The following is a 24,924-nucleotide window of genomic DNA, read 5'->3' as shown; positions in this document are numbered from 1 at the left end:
CCAGGTTAAAAATTAAGATAGAATAGATGGGCTATTAAGACATTTGTCATGGTTTATCTATGCTGTACTGTTTTGGTGTGTGTATGCTCAGACTGTTTTACCTCTTTGTTTTTCAAGGAGTACATAGCCAAACAGTTTCGCTTCATGCAGAAACAGATTGGCTATGATGTCTTGGCGGAGGACACGATCACAGCTCTGCTCCACAACAACCGTAAGCTGCTGGAGAAACACATCACTGCTGCTGAGATCGACACGTTTGTTAGCCTGGTTCGCAAGAACCGTGAGCCCAGGTTTGTGTCAGTCCATCTGTCTGTTTGTATGTGAATCATCTGATCGGATCTGATCTGGGTTAAAGGCAGAATCAAAGAAAGAATAGTGTACAAGGTCATGATATTTATCTGCATGTGTAAAATCCTGATTACAATCCCCTGTAACCTGATCATACAGTGTCCTCTGTACACGAATCACACAAAAGTTTACTCCCCTTACAGAAAAAAATATTTATTCATGAACACATAGTATCTTTAGATGTTCACTTAAAATATTATACAGTCACAATTCATGATTTATATGTGTTTAAAGGTTGCAGTTACAGTGTGTTGCAATGTGTCACGGTACCTTTTCAGTTTGAAAAGTTGTTTTACTTTTGTAGGATGACATATATCTGGTGTTTGAATGCTTTGATTGATTATTTGATTTAATTGATTTTGAATCTCTTGCATGCATGTTTCTGCATATGTGAATGTCCAGGTTCCTGGATTACCTGTCAGACTTGTGCGTATCAATGAATAAGTCCATCCCTGTGACTCAGGAGCTCATCTGTAATGCAGTACTGGATCCAGCTAATGCAGACATTCTCATAGAAACAAAGTGAGTAAAAACCCCCTACATTTATCAAACACCATCCATTTCTGTTGCTTTTGTAAAAGTGAGCGATGTGACTCTACACAGTATGTAGCAATAGCTTCTGAACGAACAGTAATGATAGCAGCAGTTATTGTACTCTCATCCTGGTGCTCTTGTTACATTTATCACCATTGTTTCTCATTACTGTTTAAATATAAAAAAAATCCGACCCTCCTGCAGACTTGTGCTGTCAAGATTTGAGATTGAGGGTGTGCCGCTTGGGGAGAACTCTGTGGAGTCAGAGGAAGATGAGGAAGAGGTGTGGTTGTTCTGGAAAGACAGTAATAAAGAGATCCGAAGTAAAAGCATCAGGGAGCTGGCCCAGGATGCAAAGGAAGGCCAGAAGGAGGACCAGGAGGTGATCAGTTATTACAGGTAGATACTGGACTTTGATTTCCTTGTTTTTGTCTGAGATTAAGACCATAAAGCTGTCCTGTCATCTTTAGACTAAATCAGAACAGGGTCAGCTTGTGATTCTGATGACTGTGTGAGCTTCACATATGAAAGTAAAACAACCTAGGGAATTGTTGAGAGAGATTCAGAACCTGACTTCACTTGTGTGTATGTACTGCTTCAGGTACCAGCTGAACCTGTTTGCCAGAATGTGTTTGGATCGTCAGTACCTGGCCATCAACAAGATCTCCGGCCAGCTGGATGTGGACCTGATCTTACGCTGCATGTCGGATGAGGACCTTCCGTATGATCTGCGAGCCTCTTTCTGCCGCATGATGCTGCACATGCACGTAGACCGTGACCCCCAGGAGCAGGTCACACCTGTCAAATACGCTCGACTGTGGTCTGAGATCCCGTCAGAGATCGCAATTGATGAGTGAGTAAACAGAGAAATTTAATCCTAATGCCAAGTGAGCCTTAAGTGTTTTTATTTTAAGTTCATTTTTTTTGCCTTTATTTGATAGGACAGCTGCTGAGACACAGAAAATGGGGGGAGTAGAGCATTGGGGTGGACATGCAGCAAAGGTTCAAGGCCCTAAGACTTGACTTCTAGGACAAGACAAACAGCCTCTATATGGTACTATCACCACAAAGCCAAATTGGTGCCCTAAGTAAATAATTTAACTCAAATTGGCACAAGATTTTTAAACTTGTACACCATTAGTGAGATAATTTATTTCACACAAAACGTGTTGATCAGCCAGGAACATACAGTGTACATAAGATCCAGGGCACCTTTGTATGACACATTAAAATGTATGTTGTTTTTCATAGATATTCTTGCCAACTCTGAAAATGAAAGGAAAGAAATCTGACCTGTATGTTACTGAAAATTCAGGGACAATTTTAACCGGGTTTAAGGGAAAATATAATTACAGTTGTATCTTATGTCATATGACTTATTTCATGGTAACCTGGTGTTTAAAATGTGAATATTAAATTGGATACATTGGATAAATGTGATATATATCGGGTGATTCTAATGATTATCAACTTTTGCCCTTTATATATTATGTGTTCCACAAAGCAATAGAGTGTAAGGAACATCTACAATGAAGCAGCCAAACAATTTAAGACCTTCCAATATCATCATCAACAATTAACTTGTCATAAAAATAATGTAGTTATGACAATGAATGTCTTTAGATAATTAAGTAAAAGAATGAGGGGCACTGGTTGGTCTAGCAGTTTAAGCATGTACCCCATGTACTGAGGCTATAGTCCTCGTCACAGTGGTCGCTGGTTCGACTCCTGGCCATGACCCTTTGCTGCATGTCATTCCCCGCGCTCTACTCCCTCACATTTCTTGCCTCTCTTTGGCTGACCTATTTAATAAAGGCAACATTGCTATAAAATAGAACTTTATGTAAACTTAATAAAGGTTTAAATAGCGATATATGAAAAACCTTTTTTATTTATTTATGTGAGGAGTCCTGGATGATTCCAGATTTAACTAATCAGAGTTTTCAAATCAGAATTTTAGGGTTTAAAACCAACTAAGAACATTTTTATTTAGTACAAATTTCCATATTTTCAATTTGTTATCATTTTCTCAGTTGGGTTTGTTAATTGATTTTTTTGTTGTTTTTTGTTTTCTAAATGTAGTTATGACAATGATGGAACATCTAAGGATGAAATAAAGGAGCGATTCTCTCAAACTATGGAGTTTGTCGAGAACTACCTGAGAGATGTGGTGTGTCAGAGCTTCCCCTTTGCAGATAAAGAGAAGAACAAGCTCACCTTTGAGGTCAGTCCGGCTCATTCCTCCATTATAATCACACTTGAGTCAAAGTCCACTCCTTTTGATTATAAAACCAGAAAACTCATTTTAATCTGTTGTTTCTGTGTTTCATATGCAGGTCGTCAATCTAGCCCGAAACCTGATTTATTTTGGCTTCTACAACTTCAGTGACCTGCTGAGACTCACAAAGATCCTGCTGGCGATTCTAGACTGCGTCCACGTGAGCGCCATTTTCCCTTTCAACAAGATGGTCAAAGAAGACGAGAGTAAAGGTATGAACGCCATGGACTTTCAGTAGAGGAGCAAATCTATCATGGACATAAACCTGATGTCTGCATGTGCATGGTTGTCCTTGTTTCCAGGCAGTAATGTGATGAGGTCCATCCATGGTGTTGGAGAACTTATGTCTCAAGTGGTCCTGAGAGGAGGGGGCTTCCTTCCCACATCTTTGAACAACAGCTCTGAGGGGGAAACAACGAAGACCCAGACTGAGCCTGAGAAACAGGACATACTGGTGATGGACACCAAGCTGAAGATTATTGAGATCCTGCAGGTGAGGGACAAAAAATATTTCATTTTAATAAACTTGACTTGACTTAATGAATGTTTATATTTACACCAAAGTGGAGGCTTTCCATGACCAGTGCTCACAATGTATCAGATACTTTGTTACATTTTTGCCAATTTGTGTTTTGACCTATAGTTCATCTTGAATGTCCGCCTGGACTACAGGATCTCCTGTCTGCTGTCCATATTTAAGAGGGAGTTTGATGAGAGCAACTCTCAGACTGATTTATCTTTAACTGGAGCAGTGGAAGGACCGAACAATATGCCAGGTCAGATTTATTTTTCTGTGGAAATTTGGGGGAAATTGAGTTTGTTGGCTCTGAAAATCTTTGTCTTTCTTCTAGGGGCTTTGGATTTCGAGCACATAGAAGAGCAGGCAGAGGGAATATTTGGTGGAAGGTAACCCCATCTCCAGTAACAAAGGGTCAGGAATAACTAGAAGTTGATGTGTGTTTTAGTTTGAAAGTGTGTTTTTCTGTCTGTTTCTAGTGAAGAGAATACACCTCTGGACCTGGATGACCACGGTGGCCGTACCTTCTTAAGAGTCCTTCTCCACCTTACTATGCACGACTATCCTCCTCTAGTGTCCAGAGCGCTTCACCTGCTCTTCAGGCACTTCAGCCAAAGACAGGAGGTCTTACAGGCTTTTAAGCAGGTATCCTAACAACTCACACAACACAAATCAATATACTGCAGTGAAATTGTATGTGCATTTTATTGTTTTTGCTGCTGGTAAACATTCATGCTTACTTTAATCATCCCATTACTTCTGTGTTTGCAGGTCCAGCTGCTTGTCACCAGCCAAGATGTGGAAAACTACAAGCAAATAAAGTCCGACCTGGATCAGCTGCGCTCCATTGTAGAGAAGTCTGAGCTGTGGGTGTACAAGAGGCAGGGGCCAGACGAGGGCATGGATGCAGGAGAGGGGCTCTCTGCTGAGCTGGAGCATAAAAAGGTGTGGTATATTGTACATCAAAGAAGCTCACAAAAGCAGAGCAAGTCACTATTAATATCTTTACTACAGAGCAGCCTTTTTTGTTTTTCATTCTGGTGCTCTCTGCAGGGGGATTCAGGGAGCTCAGATAAACCTAAAAAAGCAGAAAGTACGAGCAGCTACAACTATAGGGTGGTGAAAGAGGTAACTATCTTATTTGTAATTCCAGTTACAGGTTCAATATCAAGTGCTGATCTGACCATATTGCATACACCCCATTACCTTACCTTACATTTTCCTTCATGTATCAATGATCTCTTTCAGATCCTGCTGCGGCTCAGCAGGCTGTGTGTCCAAGAGGGTCTGTCAGGTAGGAAGAGCAGAAAACAACAGCAGAGGCTGCTGAGGAACATGGGGGCTCATGCTGTCGTGCTTGAGCTCCTACAGATCCCCTATGAAAAGGTATAAAAAGTAAAACATTGTCTGATGATGTCGTCATTGCTTGTGAAAGTGGACAAACCCCTCATATCATTTGTGTTTTAGGGAGAAGATTTGCGCATGCAGGATATCATGAAGCTGGCCCACCAGTTTCTACAGAACTTCTGTGCAGGAAACCAGCAGAACCAAGCGCTGCTGCACAAACACATCAACCTGTTCCTCAACCCAGGGGTGAGCAGTCCGGCCTCACAATGCATGACTCAATACTCAAAGTGTTACCCCCACAGTGTTATCACTCTATTCTGTTGTTTCTTCTTTGTTACAGATTTTGGAAGCCATCACCATGCAGCACATCTTCATGAACAACTTCCAGCTGTGCAGCGAAATCAACGAGCGAGTGGTTCAGCACTTTGTCCACTGCATCGAAACGCACGGCCGTAACGTCCAGTACCTGAAGTTCCTTCAGACTATTGTCAAAGCAGAAAATAAATTCATCAAAAAGTGTCAGGACATCGTCATGGCAGAGGTCAAGTCTTGTTACTACCTTTTCACTCTCAGAAATATATGCAAAAGTTTCATAATGCACTAATGTAATCATACATTTGTATCTGTCCAGCTGGTGAATGCAGGAGAGGATGTTTTGGTCTTCTACAACGACCGGGCCTCCTTCCAGACACTGGTGCAAATGATGCGGTCAGAGCGGGACCGCATGGATGAGAACAGTCCTCTGATGTACCACATACACCTGGTGGAGCTCCTGGCTGTGTGCACTGAGGGCAAGAACGTCTACACTGAGATCAAGTGTAACTCCCTGTTACCATTGGATGACATCGTTCGAGTGGTGACCCATGAAGACTGTATCCCTGAGGTGAGACAGGACAGATTTCAATGCACAGAACATCAGCAATGAAGCAGAGTTACTTTACACTTTACTAATGTAAAGGCTTAGGAAGCATTTCTCAACTTACTACCATATTTTGATAAATGTATGATCTCGTGTTTTTTTCATGTCTAAGTATTAATGCACCAGAACTATGCAGATGGACAGTACATCTGTTAAAATGAGGTCCACTGCCTATGTGTTGTCCTTCTTTCAGGTGAAGATCGCCTACATCAACTTCCTGAACCACTGCTATGTGGACACTGAGGTAGAAATGAAGGAGATCTACACCTCCAACCACATGTGGAAACTCTTTGAGAACTTTCTGGTTGACATTTGCAGAGTAAGAAACAAAATGACATTTACAACTTCTCTCGAAATAAGGATTGTTGGAATAAAAGAAAAAAAGAAAATTGTATGTTTTGATGTTCACAGGTGTGTAACAACACAAGTGACCGTAAGCATGCAGACATCATCCTGGAGCGGTATGTGACAGAGACTGTCATGAGCATCGTAACAACTTTCTTCAGCTCGCCTTTCTCTGACCAGAGCACCAGCCTGCAGGTATGTCAACACCAGGATTATGCAGTTAAGGCATATACTGTGGCTTTAAATGCAAAAAAAAAGCATGAATGTGTAAATTATGCCAACGTGAATCCCAATACAATTTTTATATAGGGACAGATTTGTGCCTATTATTTGACTGAAGTAGTTCTTATGAACAGATGTGGGATTGATATGCTGCATTCAGTGTGTGTTCACAGAAATAGATATAATGTGATCTGCTATTCTCTTAAAGGTGACATATCATGCAAAATGGACTTTTTAATGGTTCTCTACCTGAAATATGTGTCCCTGGCATGTCTACAAACCCCCCGAGAATGAAAAAAATCCATTCTGCCTCTGTTCTGATTTCTACACCTTTCTGTAAATGTGTGTGAAATGAGCCGTTTCAGACTTCCGTGTTTTTGTTACGTTACAACAATATCCGGTCTGTCACGGAGTCAGAGCTCGGAGCTTGTTCAGCCCATAGACTGTATAAAATACAACTCAACTTCTCCGTTTTTCATTACCTGCACAAATGTGTGGTAACAAGGAGCTTAGGAGGGAGGCATGCTAGTTGTAGGCTGTCTTAATAAACACAAAGGTCGGTTTTACTCCCCACGTCTGCAGATTTGAAGATCTAGTGGATGATTTTTATTTATCATGGATAAGTGCTAGCGCTAGTTAGCATAGCCACAAAGCTACATGCTCGTAGCTGTGTACCAAGACACACGTCGACATACTGATAAATAAAACAACAAGAAACACCAAATATGTGACCAATCCTTCAGAAAGGTCCTACTACAGGCGCCTCTCCATCAGGATCAGATTCTGGATCAGATTCAGAGGGTTGAAGTAACGCGATCTATGAGCAGCCGTGTATATTCAGCCAACATGTAAACATTAGATCAACGTGCTGGAGAGCCAAGGCACATCCACTTCCTGAGGGGGCGTGGTCAGAGAGAAAACAGAGTGTTCTGAGGAGGACTGAAGAAGAGGGTTTTTCAGGCAGACCAAAATCTGATTTCAAAGTGGTTTTTTGAGCATAAACTTTAAAGACATGTTTTGGGGACCTCTTAGACCAATATATATTGATGAAAAAAGCGTGATATGTCACCTTTAACATCCACAAATGAATACCATAAAACCTACAGCCAAGTAATGTTGAGTTTGTGCTGTGCTCTAGGTGGCCATCAGAAATAATGTAAGTACAGATGGAGTGTGCAGAGATTGCAACCAAGTAGTACGACAGTCCAGAGAAACTCCTTGTGCGATATCCTGAAATGTAGACATGTAAAACAATCCCCCGCTTTGTTTTACCTTGAGTTTATCCCGAAGTGTTGAAATCAATACCTCTGTGTAATTTCTGAGAATTGTTTTCTTCCGATTTACGTCACTAGCCCCCCCCCCCCCCCCCCCCCCCCCTCCTCCTCCTCCTCCTCCCGTGTGTGTTAATCAGAGTTCTGTTACTCATAGTCTTTTACAGCTGATCAAACAACTCAGTTAAGAATAGTTATTGTGAATGTGACAGCATAATCCCATTTTTCCTTGATCAGTCACTTCCTTTAGAGTTACAGGAATAGCTCTAAGTACTTCACATAAGCAGACTTAGATGTTTATCATGTTTTGTTTACAGAGTGCTTGTTAACAACTTTGAGATCAGTCTTTTGTTTAAATGATTGTAATACTTTTGGTTAGCTTTGTGCAGACACAAAAAAAAAGCCTTCTCAGCCTTCTTACAAACAAGGTCATGTTATTTGACATATCGTTAGTTTCAGGGAGAAACCCTGTATCCCCTAAAATTACTACTTAACAGGATTTTTTTTAAACTACATTTTTCACATAATTAAACACTGCATGAGATTTAACCACAAGCTTTTTAAAAGATATTTTTGTTTCTGTTATACTTTAGAAAGCCTACGGACAGACACAAAGGGAGATCAATAGAAAAAAATTTAAATCATGAAAAATGGAGATCCAAAGTTTCTGCCTGACAGTAATGTAATGTAACACATAATGAGCACTTAACAGGTCTCTATAGATTTTGATTTTAATCGAACATGCTCATCCCACTCCATTTCAGTAACCCATGGTGTCCCTCAAGGCTCGGTGCTTGGTCCCCTCCTTTTCATTCTGTACATCCTACCCCTTGGTCACATCATTCGCCATCATGGACTCCAATTTCACTGTTACGCCGACGACACCCAACTCTACCTTTCCACCAAAACAATCAGCGCTGCCACTGTTTCCACCCTCACCACCTGCCTATCTGCAATAAAATCATGGATGACCACCAATTTTCTAAAACTCAATAGTAACAAATCTGAAATCATCATCATCGGCCCCAAATCCCTCCTCCCCTCCGCCCAGGACTTCAAGCTCTCCATAGACGGTCACTCAGTCACCCCCTCCCCTCAGATCAAGAACCTTGGCGTCATCTTCGATCAGACTCTCTCCTTCCAACCCCACATCTGTCACATCACCAAAACTGCCTTCTTTCACCTCCGCAACATCGCCCGCCTCCGTCCCACTCTCTCCAAATCCGCTGCTGAAACCCTAATTCATGCTTTTATATCCTCACGACTCGACTACTGTAACAGCCTCCTGTATGGTCTTCCCTCCTCCCATCTACAAAAACTACAATACGTACAAAACTCTGCTGCCCGGCTACTCACCCACTCCCGCTCCAGAGACCACATCACCCCTGTCCTTAAACAGCTCCACTGGCTCCCCGTAAAACAGCGCATCCATTTCAAGATCCTGCTCACCACGTACAAATCCCTCAATAACCTGGCCCCCCCATACCTCACTGACCTTCTCCGGTACTACCACCCCTCCCGCCTTCTCCGATCCTCTGACTCCAACCTCCTCACTCCCATCACTAAGTCCAAGCACCGTACCTTGGGGGACCGGGCCTTTGCCATAGCCGCCCCCACCCTCTGGAACTCTCTCCCCCCACACATCCGTGCTTCTGACTCACTCCTTTCATTTAAGAAACAGTTAAAAACTTACCTTTTCAAACAGGCATTCCCCTCACATAAATTTTTCCACCTCTTCCCTTGTCGTCTGCTTGTCTTGTATGTCTTTATTTGTATTTATTTATTTATTTGTAAAGCGTCTTTGAGTTATTTAAAAGCGCTATATAAAACTTAGGTATTATTATTATTATTATTAAAGTCATGTATTTAGATGCTTCTTGATCAATTTCCACGCATGTTTTATTTCTTCACTGCTTGTGTCCTCTGCTGCAGGCCTCTCTGTTGGGGAAAATATTTCAGGTATTTGATGTACTTTAATTCAACAGGGGGAACACAGAGTTTGGTGCTGAATGTAAAGGAAATCCTTTGCCTTGTTAAAAATGTTTGATCTGGTGACGTTCTAAGATGAAACTGGGTTGTGATTTGGTGAATGTCTGCTCAGGGATTTGTGTGTCTTTGTTCTTGTGGAAGTAACTAACACTCACTAGGTCAGAACCCTGTTCTGACTGCAGGTCTTACTATAGTCTTTATGCTACATCACTGTGTGGAAGGAGGTGTGTATTTGAGGAATGTGAAAGAAAAACAAAGGTCCAGATTGTTGGTGTTGTAGTAGATGACATGTGGGTAACTTCCATGTTATCTAAAGACATCTTTCTGCTCTCTCTGCTCCTGTTTCTTCCTCTTAGACCAGACAGCCGGTCTTTGTGCAGCTGCTGCAGGCCGTGTTCAGGGTCTACCATTGTAACTGGTTGATCCCTGTCCAGAAAGGCTCAGTTGAGAATTGTATCAAGGTGCTCTCTGATGTGGGTAAGATTAAGAACCTTTCTTTTAATCCAATCAACTTTTAAAAACGATTCAGAGTCACACATCCTCACTTCTAAAGTCGAGATCAGTACATTAAGTGCAGCAGTATCTGTAACAGTTTGTGCTTTATGTCATGATCTGATGTGTCTTGGCACTTCCTTACTGCCAGCCAAAGGCAGAGCTATAGCCATTCCTGTGGACTTGGACAACCAGGTGAACAACCTGTTTGTGAAATCCAACAACATCGTCCAGAAGACGGCCATGAGCTGGAGACTCTCTGCTCGCAATGCTATCCGCAGAGACTCTGTGGTGACGGCTTCACGGGACTACAGGAACATCATTGAGAGGCTTCAGGTGGAGTATTTACTATTTGCCCTTTCTAACATAGGAGTGTTAGCTATTTCAAGTAGAAATGACATGACTTTTTCTGGACTATAGGATATTGTCTCTGCTCTCGAGGACCGTTTGCGCCCACTGGTCCAGGCTGAGTTGTCAGTTCTTGTAGATGTGCTGCACAGGCCTGAGCTGCTCTTCCCTGAAAATACTGACTCACGAAAGAAGTGTGAAAGTGGAGGTTTTATATGCAAGTAAGTGCATTAAAAATGTAATTAAAAATAATAGACTTAAAATAAGAGTATTCGTTATAAAGACTTATTAATAATGTGATTCTATAGGTTGATCAAACACACAAAGCAGCTGCTGGAGGAGAACGAGGAGAGACTGTGCATCAAGGTTCTGCAGACGCTGCGAGAGATGATGACAAAAGACCGAGGATATGGACAGAAGGTAGGAGGAGCTGCTGAGTGCTAGAAGTGGTGGGGCAATGTACTCCATCAACAAAGTACCACTGGGCGTAATCCCTATATTGTACTATTCATAATATATATTTACACTTAACGTAAATACATCAAACCTATATCTCTTTTCTTATAGATGCATTTTAGTTCTGGAGCATGAATATGCAAGGTCAGCACAGAAAAACTAACTTTTAGGAACAAATCATTTCACCATTTTAACAGCATTTTTTCACCTCATATAAGAAGAATTCCCTTTTGAATTGAAATACAAAAATGATCAAGAAAGAAGGTGCAGTGAATAAAACCATAAAAACAAAAGGGCCCAAAATCATGACATCTCTGAGGTGATTTGGGGACTTTACAAAGGCTGGGTGTAATTCTGTATCATTTTAAACCATCAGACCATCACACACATGTAACTGACACAACTTGAAACTCATTTCTGAGAAATCGCAATTTTCTTTCATCACACACACACCACTGCTGTCACTAAGCATGTTTCAGAATGACTTCCAGCCACACACTCCTCTGTATGAGTGTGCACTAATTCTGCTCACTCTGGGTAACATCCATTCATAAACACTTATTTTCTCATGCTGCTGAAGTTAACAAAGATCTCACCAGTCGTCACTCATAGAACTAAATTTTCATGCTGTATCATTAACCTCTTCTTCAGCTTCCTCCTCGCCGTGATGTTATCTAACCCCGCCAAACCTGTGCTCTCTTTCAGCTCAGGGCCTTTGATGATGAGATGGATATGCCTAAGGTTGTTTCTTCCTTTTTTCTTCTACTCATGCCCATGTTTCCCTGAGCTACTTGTCCAGTAGTTTGTTTCGTAACTGTACTGTAGCAGCTTCTGGGGCTGTGTGTTGTAGCTAGCAGAGGCTTTTAGGCATGGCTGGTGACCAGTAGTGTTAGGTTGATTTTTACACACCTGCAGCACTTTCTGCCATAAACCTTTATTAAACCTTTAACTGAAAACATTCAGAAATGGAGATAGAGGTGAGTGCAGTGGTGTGACTGTGTGTTACTCAACAGACTTCTTGTTTTCTCCAGCTCCAAGGTGAGTCACATGCGGACCTGGCAGGCGGCCAGTGCTGCATATACGTCTGCGCAGTGTCCTCACATAGAACAGTTGACATGTTCTGTTCCCTGCCTATATAAGCCTTTCTACATTATCTCCAGTTATGCATTTAAGTCTGCACAGTGTCCTTACATGGTTCATTTAGCATGCCCTACTTCCTGTCAGTGCAAGCCCCATATGACACCAGATGTACAGTAAGTCATGTTGGGACATATTTGCTTTATTTCATATAATTTCCCCCAATTAAACACAAATGTGACTTTACATTTCACACTTACACAAGAAGTATGATATAAAGAGAGGGCTCATACACTTATAGACAAATAAGAAATGAAAAGATATTAATATAGAAAGTGTAAGGCACAAAATGTTCAAAGCAGTAAATTATCAGTCCACCAATGAATCCATATAGATTTTATCAATCATATATATTCTATGTAAGTTAAAGCAACACAATTGAAGACATGAATCGCAAATGAAGATGCAGGGAAAAGCCCTTTTTAAACTTCAAACTGATAATGAGCTCACAGTTACATAAAGCTTAGCTCAATATATGTAGATGGTCAGGTTGGAATTATTAGTTTGATGAATACAGTAAAGTATTAAAAGTGAAATCACGTCCTTGACCCCTTTTTTTCTTTTCTTCAACTTGTTCAACTGTCTGCGTCAATGTTCAGCTCTTTACAGGGTGTTTCCCCTGCACATCCTTCAGCTGTCAATAGGGGGCACTGTGACTGTGTGTGTCGCCATTGTGTGTGTATTAATGAATGTGCCGGGCTGTGGCAGTCATTGAGGCTGTGTCCTAGTTTTCCTTGCCTGAGAGCTGCACGATTCCTGGGCCCCTGCCAACTCTGGGCCGAGGTTACATAAGAACCCGCCTTTTTTTTTTTTTTCCTGGAACTCAGCCCCTCCGCTGATGTGTGACCTTCAACAGTAATTGCCAATAAAAGTGTGGAGGAGCTGTTTACCCACACTGCCAGCGTGTGTGTGCATGTGTGTGTGGCTGTGTGCACACCTGTGTGTCTCAATTTAAGTTAGGGTAGAAGGGGGAGGATGATGGGCTGTTGGCATGAGAGAGGATCTGTGCACACACCTGTTAAATGCTGTCTGTCTGTCTGCCTGTCTGTCTGTCTGCACATGAAAAGCAGGTCTGATGTAAGAGGGACAGGTGAGTGGAAGCCTGCTCCTCTCGCCCTCCATGCGTTAAATTTTTGCATTTTTCATTTTTTACTGCGTTCAGTCCTGTTAAATCATTGTGACACAATTCCGTTTCTACCCCACATAATTCCCACTTCCACAAGTGAATGCAAACACACCCACTCATTGTAAACTTGATGAAGGTGTCTGTCGGTGTAGGTGTGATATAATAGTGTGCCTCTGGTTCCTGTTTCCTTTCAACCTTTGAGTGAAACATTAATAGCATATTATATCATTTAACAGCAACAGGGTGTGAGCTTGTTGAATAGGAACCATGGATTATATGGGTCACATGAAGTGTGTTCTGTACAGTAAGTTAGTAACAAGATTGTTTTAGAGTCTGTGGTCTAATGTGTATCAGTTGGAGTCACTGCTTCAACAAACATTTTAGCTGCATTTGTAGTCAAAGTTTGCCTTTGAATATAACATAGGTCCTGTAAATATACTGTAGGATTTTTGAGCAACAGGGGGAGTATCCTGCATAATGACTTGGTATCAAGGCGTATTACAGAGTCCAGATAGCATGAGATGTATTTTTGACCTCCCCAACGTGTGCATAGCACAGCATTGCTAAATGTCAGGGAGGTGATTATCAGCTAAATCCATCGCTCTTTTGCTGTCAGACTTATGTAAGAACCAGGAGTGCAGTATACACAGTGTTTGGTTTTTTTACTCGCAAGCTCCCCTCTTCACCTGGCCTCATGTGTGTGTGGTCTAGTTGGAGCAGTTATGTAAGGTCCCCATGTTGGAATAAGTCATGTTTCATCCCTTCCACGTCTCTGTTTTTGACGCTGTTTCCTCACTTTTTTTGTGTTTAACTTGTTAGTGAGCGTATTAAGAAGTACAAACTGAGTAAATCAAGATAAAGTCTGGCTCATTTTTCTACTACACTCAGAGTGGTATTGCCTACTCTGGTCATGAGTGTTTTATTTACAGCGCTGCTGTGGAAGTAGTGCAGTTACGGGGAAAATGACAGACTTCTTCAGTCTTCTGATTTGTTCTACATTTCTGTCTGTGTATAAGAAGTAGCTACGTGGTTTAAACATGAGTAAGCCTGAACAGGTTTATTTACACACACCCTGGAAAACAAACGTACACATTAAAGTATATTTAACTCTTTGTGTGCGTGTTTGTGTGTGCTGTGTGCGTCTCCTCTATTGATGATCTGAAACGTCTGTGGGACTGATCAGGGGTTTGCCACGGGGAGTTTCCAGTGTACAGGACTTCACCGTGTCAGGGAGGATGTGGCAGCTGTGTGGGGGTTACACTGTGGTTTCTTTGGTCAGACTGGGGATGATAAAGTGCACATATCTATCTCTGATCAGCATATCACTTAGGGGTTTGATGTGGTGTTACTGAAAGAAAGATCAAGCTGCTCCGTCGTGTGTGTGTGTGTGTGTGTGTGTGTGTGTGTGTGTGTGTGTGTGTGTGTGTGTGTGTGTGTGTGTGTGTGTGTGTGTGTGTGTTTGTTTGTAATGAGTGTGTGCAGTCCCTTGACTCTCTGGTGAACTCTGCCCCAGTATACTTTGTGTTCATCTGGGAGGGTACCTGTCACTGTTCATGTCAAGGGTGAGATTTAGATATTCCAACTAAGTCACAAGTGTGGACTGGGGAGTTCTTTAAGTTCAACTCAAAAACGTTCAGCTAAGCTTATTAAAAAGGGACTGGAAATTTGATAAAAATAAGACATGTAAAGTAATAGAAATTATATTAAAGATAACAGTATATTAGCGAAGCTTCTGAATAATAAGTGCTGAAATGTCACCATTTGCATTTTGGGAATCCAAAGCATTTTTAAGTATATGCTGTGTTGTCTCTCACTCCTATCAAACCATGTAGGTGTTTGTCACTTTCACTTTCCTGCTCTGTCTCACTGACTTTGCCCACCTGCCCACACACAAGTCCACCTCTCTTTCTTTGTTCCTGTTGCCTTTTAAAATGCTTCTTATGTATCTCTTAAATTCATAGTTAAACCTTGTCAGTAAGTTATAAAGCAATAGAAAAATGTGAATCTTTAAATTTCAGAAGAAAGAGTTTAACTGACTTTTTTATCAACTTTCTAAAAGGTAGGGTGTTTCAGAAGTACATGGTTTTGAAAGCTTTCAGTACCAGGACTTTAGGTGCTGTGTGTCAAACAAGGCACTGTAAAGTAGTTTTTGCCCCGAAGCATTCTGCACAGATGTTTTCTGTCAGCGAAGCTTTACATTATAAATATTGAAGTCTTTTCTTAAAGCTCTATAAGTAAGGTCCAGAGTGTACTGTACTCTTCGAGACCGTGGTTATCTAAGTGGGGTTAGGGATTTATTTACACTATAATACCATCCATTTTGATCGAAGGCTTAAAATACTTCCCATAGTTAGACATCTAACAGAGATTTCCTATCGATGGGGTCTGTGGTCTAATTTGAAATAGTTTAGAAAAGGTCAAAAGTCTAAGACCCATTCCTTCTGGGAACCAATTTGTTGCATATGTAACATCAATTTGCCTATGATTCATTTTTGGTAAAAAAAAAAGCAGGGTCTCTAAAGTTGTGGATTTTTTCAAGAGGTTTTATTTTATTCAATTTGATTCTTTGTTTTCAGTTTTCAATATTTATCAACTGAGTGAAATATTTCTAATCAATGTATATGCTGCCAGGGGAGTAGGTGTCAGGACAGGCATTTTATAGCAACTCAAAGCAAAGATTTATGGGGAGTGATATATCTGACGGTTAAAAAAGGCTGAAGACACTCCTAAAACATGCACCGGACAAGATCAGCAAATAAATAAATTGTGCTGCTTTTTAAAAAAAACAAAAAAAACCTTTAAACAGAAATATGCAAAAATAGAAACAATTTAAATAATCAGCTATCAATAAATAAGAACCCATGTGCTAACATCAACAGTCTGTAGACAGTGGACTGGATAGAGTCTGAGAAGGTCGAGTAAAGGTGCAGTCCAACCAAAAATAATCCCAGAAGAGAGGAAAAGGTTTCTGTGTGTTTTAAATGTTTTAAATTAAAAAAGTTAAATTTCAAGTTTTAATACTCACTTTTTTAATGCTGGTTTGTTCGTTTCATTTATTACTATTTTGTGACAAATTTTAATTTTTTTTATTTTATTTGTATAAAGGGGGAAAGGTAAGGACCAGAAAAGTAGTGTGTAATAAAAACTAAAAACTAAACTAAAAAATTGAATCAAGCTACAATTTATGAACATTTACAACCAACCACCTAAGGCAACCTATAAAGGAGGAATATGTGTCAGTCATTGTGCTGGTGTCATATGTCTAAAATCAATTGGCAAAGATGAAAGCGAGAGAAATGTTCTCTAGGATTTAGTTTAAAGCTCATCTGACGAGTTTTTAGCTGGTAATAAGAGACTGAAATGAAGTGATATGATGTCTCTGTATGAACTACAAAAGTGAAAAAGATTGTCAGTACAAGATTTATTAACTGAGTGAAATATTTCTAATCAATGTATTTGCTGCCAGGGGAGTAGGTGTCGGGACAGGCATTTTATAGCACACACAGCAAAGATTAATAGGGAGTGATATATCTGACTGTTCAAAAAGGCTGAAAACACTCCTGAAACATGCACCTGACAAGATCAGCAAATAAATAAATTGTCCTGCTGTTTCCACAGTGGGCGCCAAAATTGGCACAACCAAATATTCCTCATAGTAGCTTTAATTGTAGTTAATTTTCAAAACACATAGTTGTGGGGGTTTTTTTGTTAAGCCTTATTTTTATTTTTATTCAGTTAAAAATATTTTTGACAATTTAATTTTCATTATTTCCTCATTGCTATTAACAAAATAATTCCGGACCAGAAAATGGTATAGTCTGACTCCCCCTGCAAGTTGGGAAGTGCCATGTACTATGTGTGCATCATTTTTAATATTAGTTGTGAATTAGATGAACACCTGAATAAAAGAGTGGAGAGACTAAATCAATGCTTCCATTCAGGCCAGGCCAGATGAATGAATGTTTTTTATGGAAAGGAGTTTTGTTATATAAATCCCTTAGGTCTCAGCTGAACACCTGTGGGTGATAATGGAACATGATACAGTGCACTCCCCACAAACATCATCAAAACACTGCATGAGGGATATCTTTTGGAAGACATGTGTCGAGAGACATGTTGTAACTATATCAGATGAGGCCCCACGCCTTGAATACATACTGTACTGTACATCCTGGTCCTGACCTCAACTGACAGAGAGTGACTGGTTCACCTGTCAAACTTTGTGTATGTTATTCTCTCTCTTTTCCTCTTGCTCTCTGTGTCTTTGGTGACAGATGGACACTGTAAGCAGCTCCATGTCACTGGTTCAGTGGCCTGGTTCCTTTTGGAGTGATTATGTAACTCTAACCCCCTTGCCTCTCCTCTCCCATCGCCCGCCCCTCTGAGTGTGTGTTTTTACATAACAATTTATGTGGAGCATCGCCTTTTACCAGTTCCCTCCTCCCTCAGCGATCACAGACTGTAGGTAGAGGTGTCTGCTGAATTTGTGTTTGTTTAAATCATTGAGGAAGTTAGAAAAAAAAACATCCCACTGGTGTGCATCTGCTCATTGTGTTTTTTATCTCGCTCAAGATTTGACTCAGAGTGTGAATCTCTCATCTTTGTTTACTCATCACTGACTTTCAATGACTTTTCTGGTGTTATTTCAGCATTTACTCAGATTTCACTTGCAAATGAAAGTATAGTTTGACATTTTGAAAAATATTCTCACCATCACAGTGACTGGTCGAGACACCAGGAAGTGCACCTGGCCAAGAAATGCCCACTCAAAACTATATGCATCCTTTTTTGTATGCCTCAAATCCTGTAAGGATGAAACAAACTAAAACATGATGCACTATTAAGTAGGCATTAGAGATTCTGGGCGATAGATTTTCCTTTTTTTAACCTTTTTTTACCCTGTTTCTTGTCTTCATTCTAAGCCATGCTAAGCTAAGCTATAGGCTGCCACTAGTTTAGCTCTAGTCGCATTTAGCTTTATCTGAAGTGACAGTTATAACAATCTTACCAACTAAAAAACATCAGAATAATTACCCTAGAAGTCTAACTACTCCTTTAAATGTGCAACTTGAAATTAAAATAAATCAGACAAATAGGAAGTAATATTTCATATAAATATTTGAAACCCAACAATAGCACTTTAAATATTACAAATATGGAAACAGGATCAAACTACACTTGGCATGTCTTATTTTATTAGCCACTGTACATTTCTCCTTTTCGTGGTTTCTGTCCCAGCAGTACATGCATGGCTGCTAACACTGAGCAGATCTTTGCATGGCCACTGAAAACAGCTGAATGGGTACATGATGTTGTCCTTAACCTGTCAATTTTCTTATTCTGTGCTGCATGAATACTAACCGTGTGTGTTCATCTGTTTGATCACTGTGCTCACACTCCTCACTGCACCCAGCAGCTGGATCAGAACCAGCCTGAGAAGCTGTTAGAGGACCAGAAAAGGGTAGGTACACACTGCTGCATGTTGGCACAACTCACAAATCCTACAGATTCATAGTGAGGGATTAAGTTTCATTCAACTGCAGTCATGCATCATGAATAAAACAATATCCTTTTGTGACTTTTTCAGGATTATGATCCCTCCATTTATTATTTCAAGAATACCTAATCACTAATTCCCATATATAACATGTTATACACTAAAGGAAGAGTAAGTCAGAATAGATGGAAGAAAGTGAGGAAGGATAGGAAGGGTGAAAGGACTTAAAAAATTTGAACAAAGAAGGTAGGGAAGAGAAAGAAAAGGAATGATGAAAGGAAGGAATGAATAAGAAAAAAGGAAAGAAGGAAGAAAGGAAGGAAGAAAGAAAAAGAATGAGGGAAGGAAGAACAAAAGAAAAACAAGAGGGAAGGAAAGAAGAACGAAAGGAGAAAAATAAAGAAGGACAGAAGAAAGGAAATAAGAATGGAAGAATTGATTAAAGTACCGAAAGGAGAAAGGAAGGAATGAAAGAAGGGAAGAAGAAAGTGAGTACTGTGTGGAAAGACAAAAAAAGGGCTGAACGGAAGGAATCCAAGAAGTCATAAAAGAAAAAGAAATGAAAGAAAAGATAAAGAAAGACAAGAAGCAAGGACTGAAGGATGGAAATAAAGTCAAAGAAGAAATTTAGCACGAAATGAAAGAAGGAAAAAGACACGAAAAACGAAGAAAAAAGAAAGAAAGAATCAAATAAGTAAAGGAAGAAAATAACAAAGAAAGAAAGAAGGAAGAATAAAAGAAAAAAGACTTAAGGGAAGAAGGAAGGAAAAGAAAAGAAGAAAGTACAGATTAAAGGAAAAAGGGGTAAGCAAGGAAAACAAGGGAAGGAAAATGATGTAAGGAAGAAATGAAAAAGGAAGAGGGAAGGAAGGAAAGAGAAAAGCATTGTTATAATTTCTATCTCATATTTTCCTCTGCGTCTTTTCTTTATTCTGTCTTTTTTTAAACTTTAAAAGGTCTTGAATGTTATTAATTACAGAGGCCTTTTCCAGAGTGATCATTTAATCAAGTTCACTTGATTCATTTATAAGTATCTTTTAGAGATGAGCATCTATTATCACAGTGGTATGATGAACTGATTAATGTCTCCAACAAATGTGCTTAACTCAATTCACCCTTTCTTAAACTTCTCATGCAAACATTCAGCTTTGAATTGATTTCTTTGAAGTTAACAGTCTCCTTGTTTTTGCTTCAGAACTTACGTTAAACCATAACCATGACAAAATGTTAGCTTTAAAATTGATGCTTTAAAAGGAAAGGAAAGGAAGAATAGGAGTCAAATGCTTAAACTGGCAGAATGTAAACCTTTTGACTGCTTTGAGGATCTGTGCTCCAATAATGTAATCAGTTTTTGTTCTACCAAGCAAAATAAAAGTAACTTAGTAACATTTGTGGGTACAATCATCATCTCAACCTTCACAACAGAGATGCAGCAACACTCACCTTTTGGACAACCTCTAATTTGTTTTCATGGTCAAGCATGCAGGATAATGTCAGCTGTGTGGGAGCAATACACTGCAACATGCTGTTTGTAAACCATATATCAGTAACATTTCAAAGGGGTAGATGACTAGCAACAAATCAAATACATCAAATCTTATAGATCACTTGAAAAACAGACACAAAGAATTCTGTAGAAGTAATTCACAAAAACATGGATATCAGACTAAACTTTCCCACTCGTTGCATCTCTTCTTCATAGGTTTTTGGTGTTAACGTTGTATAACTTATCCTCAGGCTAGGTTTTGATGACGTTCAGACACCATGAGTATTTGGCTCATGACTCAGGATTCATCTAAATGGCAGAATTTCCCAAGGAGACAATAGAATCACATAACCATCACCATCATATCATTATGCTGTGCTATTACACATGCAGCATACAGTTAATGAACCTCCTGCAAGAGTGAGATGAGAATAGTGTTCTTGACACCTCCTACATCCACTAATATGACCTCCAGAGCATAACGACGGCAGCGCAGCTTACATAATCCTGCTGTCGTCTGTCAAGGACCACCCACAGCTGACACTGATTTGCAATCATGCACAAACACGCACACAAAAATCCGCTCTCTCTTTCATTTCCTTCACTTTATCCCATGGGAGGTCTGTCAGGTAGCTCTGCGCCCCAGTTGCCATGACGACTATAAAGTCGTGCTGATGACTGCTGAGCAGTGGATGAGTCACAGTGTGGGAGGGCTGGCCTCAGGTCTGTCTAAGTGAAAACTAGGCCCTCACATTGTCACTACAGGGTCACTCAGTGCTAATAATGATAACTATATCAATCTTAATAATTTAAATTTTTCTTAAGCTTCTAAGTTTTTTTATCTAGCATTTACATCCGGGGAATCCTTTAAAACTGTCATACATGTTGAATTCTAAGTAGATCCTCATAAATGGTTTGCAGAGCGTGGTCTTAGTATCACGAAGGCTCTCGTTTCCTGAAGTCTGTGGGTGTTTCAGGGTCTTTGAACGCATCAAAATGCACAATAAATAAGTGATGATGTGTGCTTTCCCTGTTATACAAGAGCTCCTCTCCCCGTTGCTGACATCATGTTATTACATCCTTTCTTTCTCTTTTTCCTTTCTGTAGGGCGAGGCGCTGAGACAGATTCTGGTGAACCGTTACTATGGCAACTTCCATCGAAGTGGTGGGCGGAGGGAAAGCCTGACGTCATTCAGCAATGGTCCCCTCGGGCCGGTAGGGCCTGGTAAAAGCCAATCAGGTGGGGCTGTTGTTGCTGTCGTTGATCACTCTTTGTATTGAAGTTTGTTATTAAGGAAGTGGTAAGTGCATCTTAGTTGTTGCACACAAGACTATGGAAATACTGATTTCAACATCTCAGAGCTCTGAGCTGATGTGTCTGTTAAGCATTAACCAAAGGTCCCAGCCAGAGAGAGTCATGACTTTGCTGCCAGTAATGACTGTTACTGCTATCAGGGAGCAAAGTCCAGATAAACATTTTTTCGTTTTAGTTAGCCAAACTGCTTTCTGCCCCTGTGGTTGTAGTTAAAGCGAGGCTCTCTCAGTGTTACATAAGGATAGGACTGTGTGTGTGTGTCTGGCCCTGAGTCTGTTATCAGCTGCAGAGCTGTCCTGTGAGCTGCCCTTTGTGCACGCACAGTATAATACTCTTATCTTTTAATGAAAAGTCAAAATACTGAAGCACTGCAGATCTGTACAGAGTCTCAGCTTTTATTTGAGTTATTGATTTTGAAATGTAGAATTTATGAGGTAACTTTTGTCTGCATGCAGATTAGGAGGACATATTGGTGCCAGTGTGGTATGTGGTGTGGGTCTGATTGTCATGTATTCAGTGCTACCATATTGACCTAGTTTACATAACGGCTGCACATATGGCAACATTTTTACATTCAGTGAGGCATGAGTGTGAAATTATAATGGAAGCATGTTGTATATAATTACAGATTGTATAAAGGCCCTAGTGTTGTCTTATTTTTAACTGAAGTCCTGCTGGTTCCCAGTTAACCATCTCTCCCCTGTACACCAGCATGTTGGAAAACTTCCAGACCACAGAAAATATCCCCCTCCCCTATGTGATCTTCTTTTTTTTTTTTAAACGTTGCTAGGTGACAGGTTGTTACTTCCTGTGAAAACAGCAGTTGCACCTGTTGCAGATACAAGAGCTGGGCTTAGAATTCCATATGAATCCTTCGGCTGAGGCCTCAGGGGGGAAATGTGTGGCAAATTCATACACAATGTACAGCAGGCAGCTTCTACAAGCCTAGCTTCTCCGTAGTTAGATAACAAGGGAGGTTGTGGCCTCAAACTTCTCTGAACTTTACAAACAAATAATATTTTTTCCATATGTTAACTTGAATCTATAATGGTCTTTTCAAAAAATGTAATGTAATTGTTTTTTCATCATGAAAAACCTAACTTTGACTATTTAAGTTTTGGTTATGGGTTCGAGTCGAGTAAAGACACCACAATAAATGACAAAGTTATTGTATCGTTTTTATATATATATATTTCCTGAATAATGAGAGTAGAGCTAGTAGAAAGTTGAGAAATGCACAAGTCTAGGCCTTTATTTTTTTATTTCCTGTTCCTGCAAATTTTACTGAAACAATTTTCTGTTATTCTCACAAAATAATCAGAACTGGCATGTAGCTATTATTATTAAAATTCTATCATTGTATCACCATTCTATAAATCTTTAGTGGTCAGGCAAAACATAAGAACTTCATAATGGAAGATGGATACAAGCAACTCAGTCAGAGTATTCATACATTTCGTTTGGGCGTCTCTCTTTTTTTTAAATACCCTAAAATGACTTGATTTTGTTGCCAAGAAGTTACATTTTTGCTCCTGTTCAAACTCTAAGGTTAAGAAACCAATATAATTAGGTCTGATACATTATCTGATTGACCTCAGGAAGTATTCATTTCACATGCCATATGCCTAATCCATTTGTCTCTGATCTGGCCTGCCTCACTGTCTCTGTCGTGCAGTGTTGGGGGGTCCGGGGGGGCTGAGTCGTGCGGAGATGAGCCTGGCAGAGGTACAGTGTCACCTAGACAAAGAAGGAGCCTCTGACCTGGTCATCGACCTCATCATGAACACCACCAGTGACCGTGTCTTCCAAGAAAGCATCCTGCTAGCAATCGCATTGCTAGAAGGTGGAAACACCACCATCCAGGTCAGTAAACCATAAAAATCTCAGTCATGCACAAAGAAGCCAAGAGAATATCCAACCTGTCTGAATGTTTAATGGAAGAAAATCGTACACTCACCTACTGACCTCACTACAAAGTGTAACTCAGCTCGGCTGTTATCTGTGTCATAGCTCAGTTTATCTCACTGTGAATCTGTAAAGGATCAGCTCCAACCAAACCACTAAAGAACACAATAGTGTGTCATGGATGGAGGTTTACATTACCAGAGGATCTGCAGTATATGGGTCAGTGTGCCACCATTGCTGCTCATATACATTACAAAGTCGGCTGTCCTCCGCCTCATATCTAGAACTATATCTTTTGGTTGAAAGGCCAAACCAGCTGCTTACAATGACAGTAGATTAAGATAGATGGCCCTGGTTTAAGATTGATACACAATTCAGGGTTTTTAGCTTTTGGACTTCTTTTATTTTAGCATTAGCTGTTAGCAGAAGGTTATGTAAGTGATCGTTTTCTTCCTATTTGCTTTAAGAAAAGCACTTCTGCCTCCATCTCTCTCTGCTCCTCTTTTCTTATTTCTCTACATGTCTGTTGCTCTGTCTCTTGATCTCCTCGTCTTTTCCATCTATCTGTCTGTCTGTCTGTCTGTCTGTCTGTCTGTCTGTCTCTCTGCATGCTGTTGTGTAAGAGCGGGGCTTGCATAATCAGGCTAGAGCGAGAGAGCCGCTGTGGCGGAGATAATGCTTCGGCTTCCCACGGCTGCTGCAGAGCTACGTCACGTGATCCGTCTGTGTTACATAAGGCCTGTGTGAATGAACAATGAGGAATGTCTCAGCCTTCAAAACATTCCAGCCTCTCTCCCGCTCCCTTGCGCTCTCTCCTGCAGGCCCAAACTGGGTCATGCTGGGCCTCCGGAACTGGGGCAGTGGGGAGAGAGAGAGCGGGGGGGTGGGGGGGCACACAGAGGGGATTGAAGAGAAGCCGGAGCTCCTCTTACCCGAGTTTGTTCTGCAAAGGCAGGTTTCTTTGAGGAAAACCTACTCTGTATGCTGCCCCTGAAATGCTCCATACAGTACAGATATTGAGGTTTTTGAGATATTTCATTCATTCTTCAACATTTGAGTACAAGTGGGCTCTGTTTTTTTACAGCAGGCATCCACCAACTTTACTTTTAGGTTTTTTGATTGACAGTCAAAAGTGTGACATTCCACTGAAAGCTTAGTTTCACAAATCAAACATAGTTTTTTCACAAAAAAAAGATCAAATCCTCCTCTGTTCATCTCTGCTCTTTTTAGCAAACACACTCACACACAGTACTTGTTTGCTGCTGTCAGTGTCTTTGACGTGCTGAGCTGAGCACCTGTTGGTTCCTGAATATCTTGTTCTGACATAACACAGTTAACTATTTACTCGTGACCTAAAATGCACACACAAATAAACCACACAAAACAGGTCGA

General features: G+C 40.4%; 1 protein-coding gene across 1 annotated transcript in view; it reads left to right on the top strand.

The window, feature by feature from the left end:
* The window catches only part of LOC117810213 (inositol 1,4,5-trisphosphate receptor type 1-like), an 83,672-nt gene that overhangs the window by 32,725 nt on the left and 26,023 nt on the right, over positions 1–24,924 (top strand). The window contains exons 17-43 of the mRNA XM_034679914.1: positions 118–290; positions 751–870; positions 1,087–1,281; positions 1,484–1,735; positions 2,965–3,106; positions 3,219–3,372; positions 3,463–3,653; positions 3,804–3,936; positions 4,012–4,066; positions 4,157–4,322; positions 4,449–4,622; positions 4,731–4,805; positions 4,926–5,063; positions 5,145–5,270; positions 5,365–5,565; positions 5,656–5,907; positions 6,137–6,262; positions 6,355–6,483; positions 9,714–9,740; positions 10,127–10,247; positions 10,414–10,598; positions 10,683–10,831; positions 10,919–11,030; positions 11,772–11,807; positions 18,743–18,790; positions 21,420–21,552; positions 23,303–23,490. Coding sequence (XP_034535805.1) covers positions 118–290; positions 751–870; positions 1,087–1,281; positions 1,484–1,735; positions 2,965–3,106; positions 3,219–3,372; positions 3,463–3,653; positions 3,804–3,936; positions 4,012–4,066; positions 4,157–4,322; positions 4,449–4,622; positions 4,731–4,805; positions 4,926–5,063; positions 5,145–5,270; positions 5,365–5,565; positions 5,656–5,907; positions 6,137–6,262; positions 6,355–6,483; positions 9,714–9,740; positions 10,127–10,247; positions 10,414–10,598; positions 10,683–10,831; positions 10,919–11,030; positions 11,772–11,807; positions 18,743–18,790; positions 21,420–21,552; positions 23,303–23,490 — 3,801 coding nt within the window. The remainder of the gene's footprint in view (positions 1–117; positions 291–750; positions 871–1,086; positions 1,282–1,483; positions 1,736–2,964; positions 3,107–3,218; positions 3,373–3,462; positions 3,654–3,803; positions 3,937–4,011; positions 4,067–4,156; positions 4,323–4,448; positions 4,623–4,730; positions 4,806–4,925; positions 5,064–5,144; positions 5,271–5,364; positions 5,566–5,655; positions 5,908–6,136; positions 6,263–6,354; positions 6,484–9,713; positions 9,741–10,126; positions 10,248–10,413; positions 10,599–10,682; positions 10,832–10,918; positions 11,031–11,771; positions 11,808–18,742; positions 18,791–21,419; positions 21,553–23,302; positions 23,491–24,924) is intronic.

Source organism: Notolabrus celidotus, chromosome 1 (genome assembly GCF_009762535.1).
Source record: "Notolabrus celidotus isolate fNotCel1 chromosome 1, fNotCel1.pri, whole genome shotgun sequence".
Taxonomy (NCBI): domain Eukaryota; kingdom Metazoa; phylum Chordata; class Actinopteri; order Labriformes; family Labridae; genus Notolabrus; species Notolabrus celidotus.
Note: the sequence above shows the minus strand (reverse complement) of the source record. Positions and strands in the feature narration are given on the sequence as shown.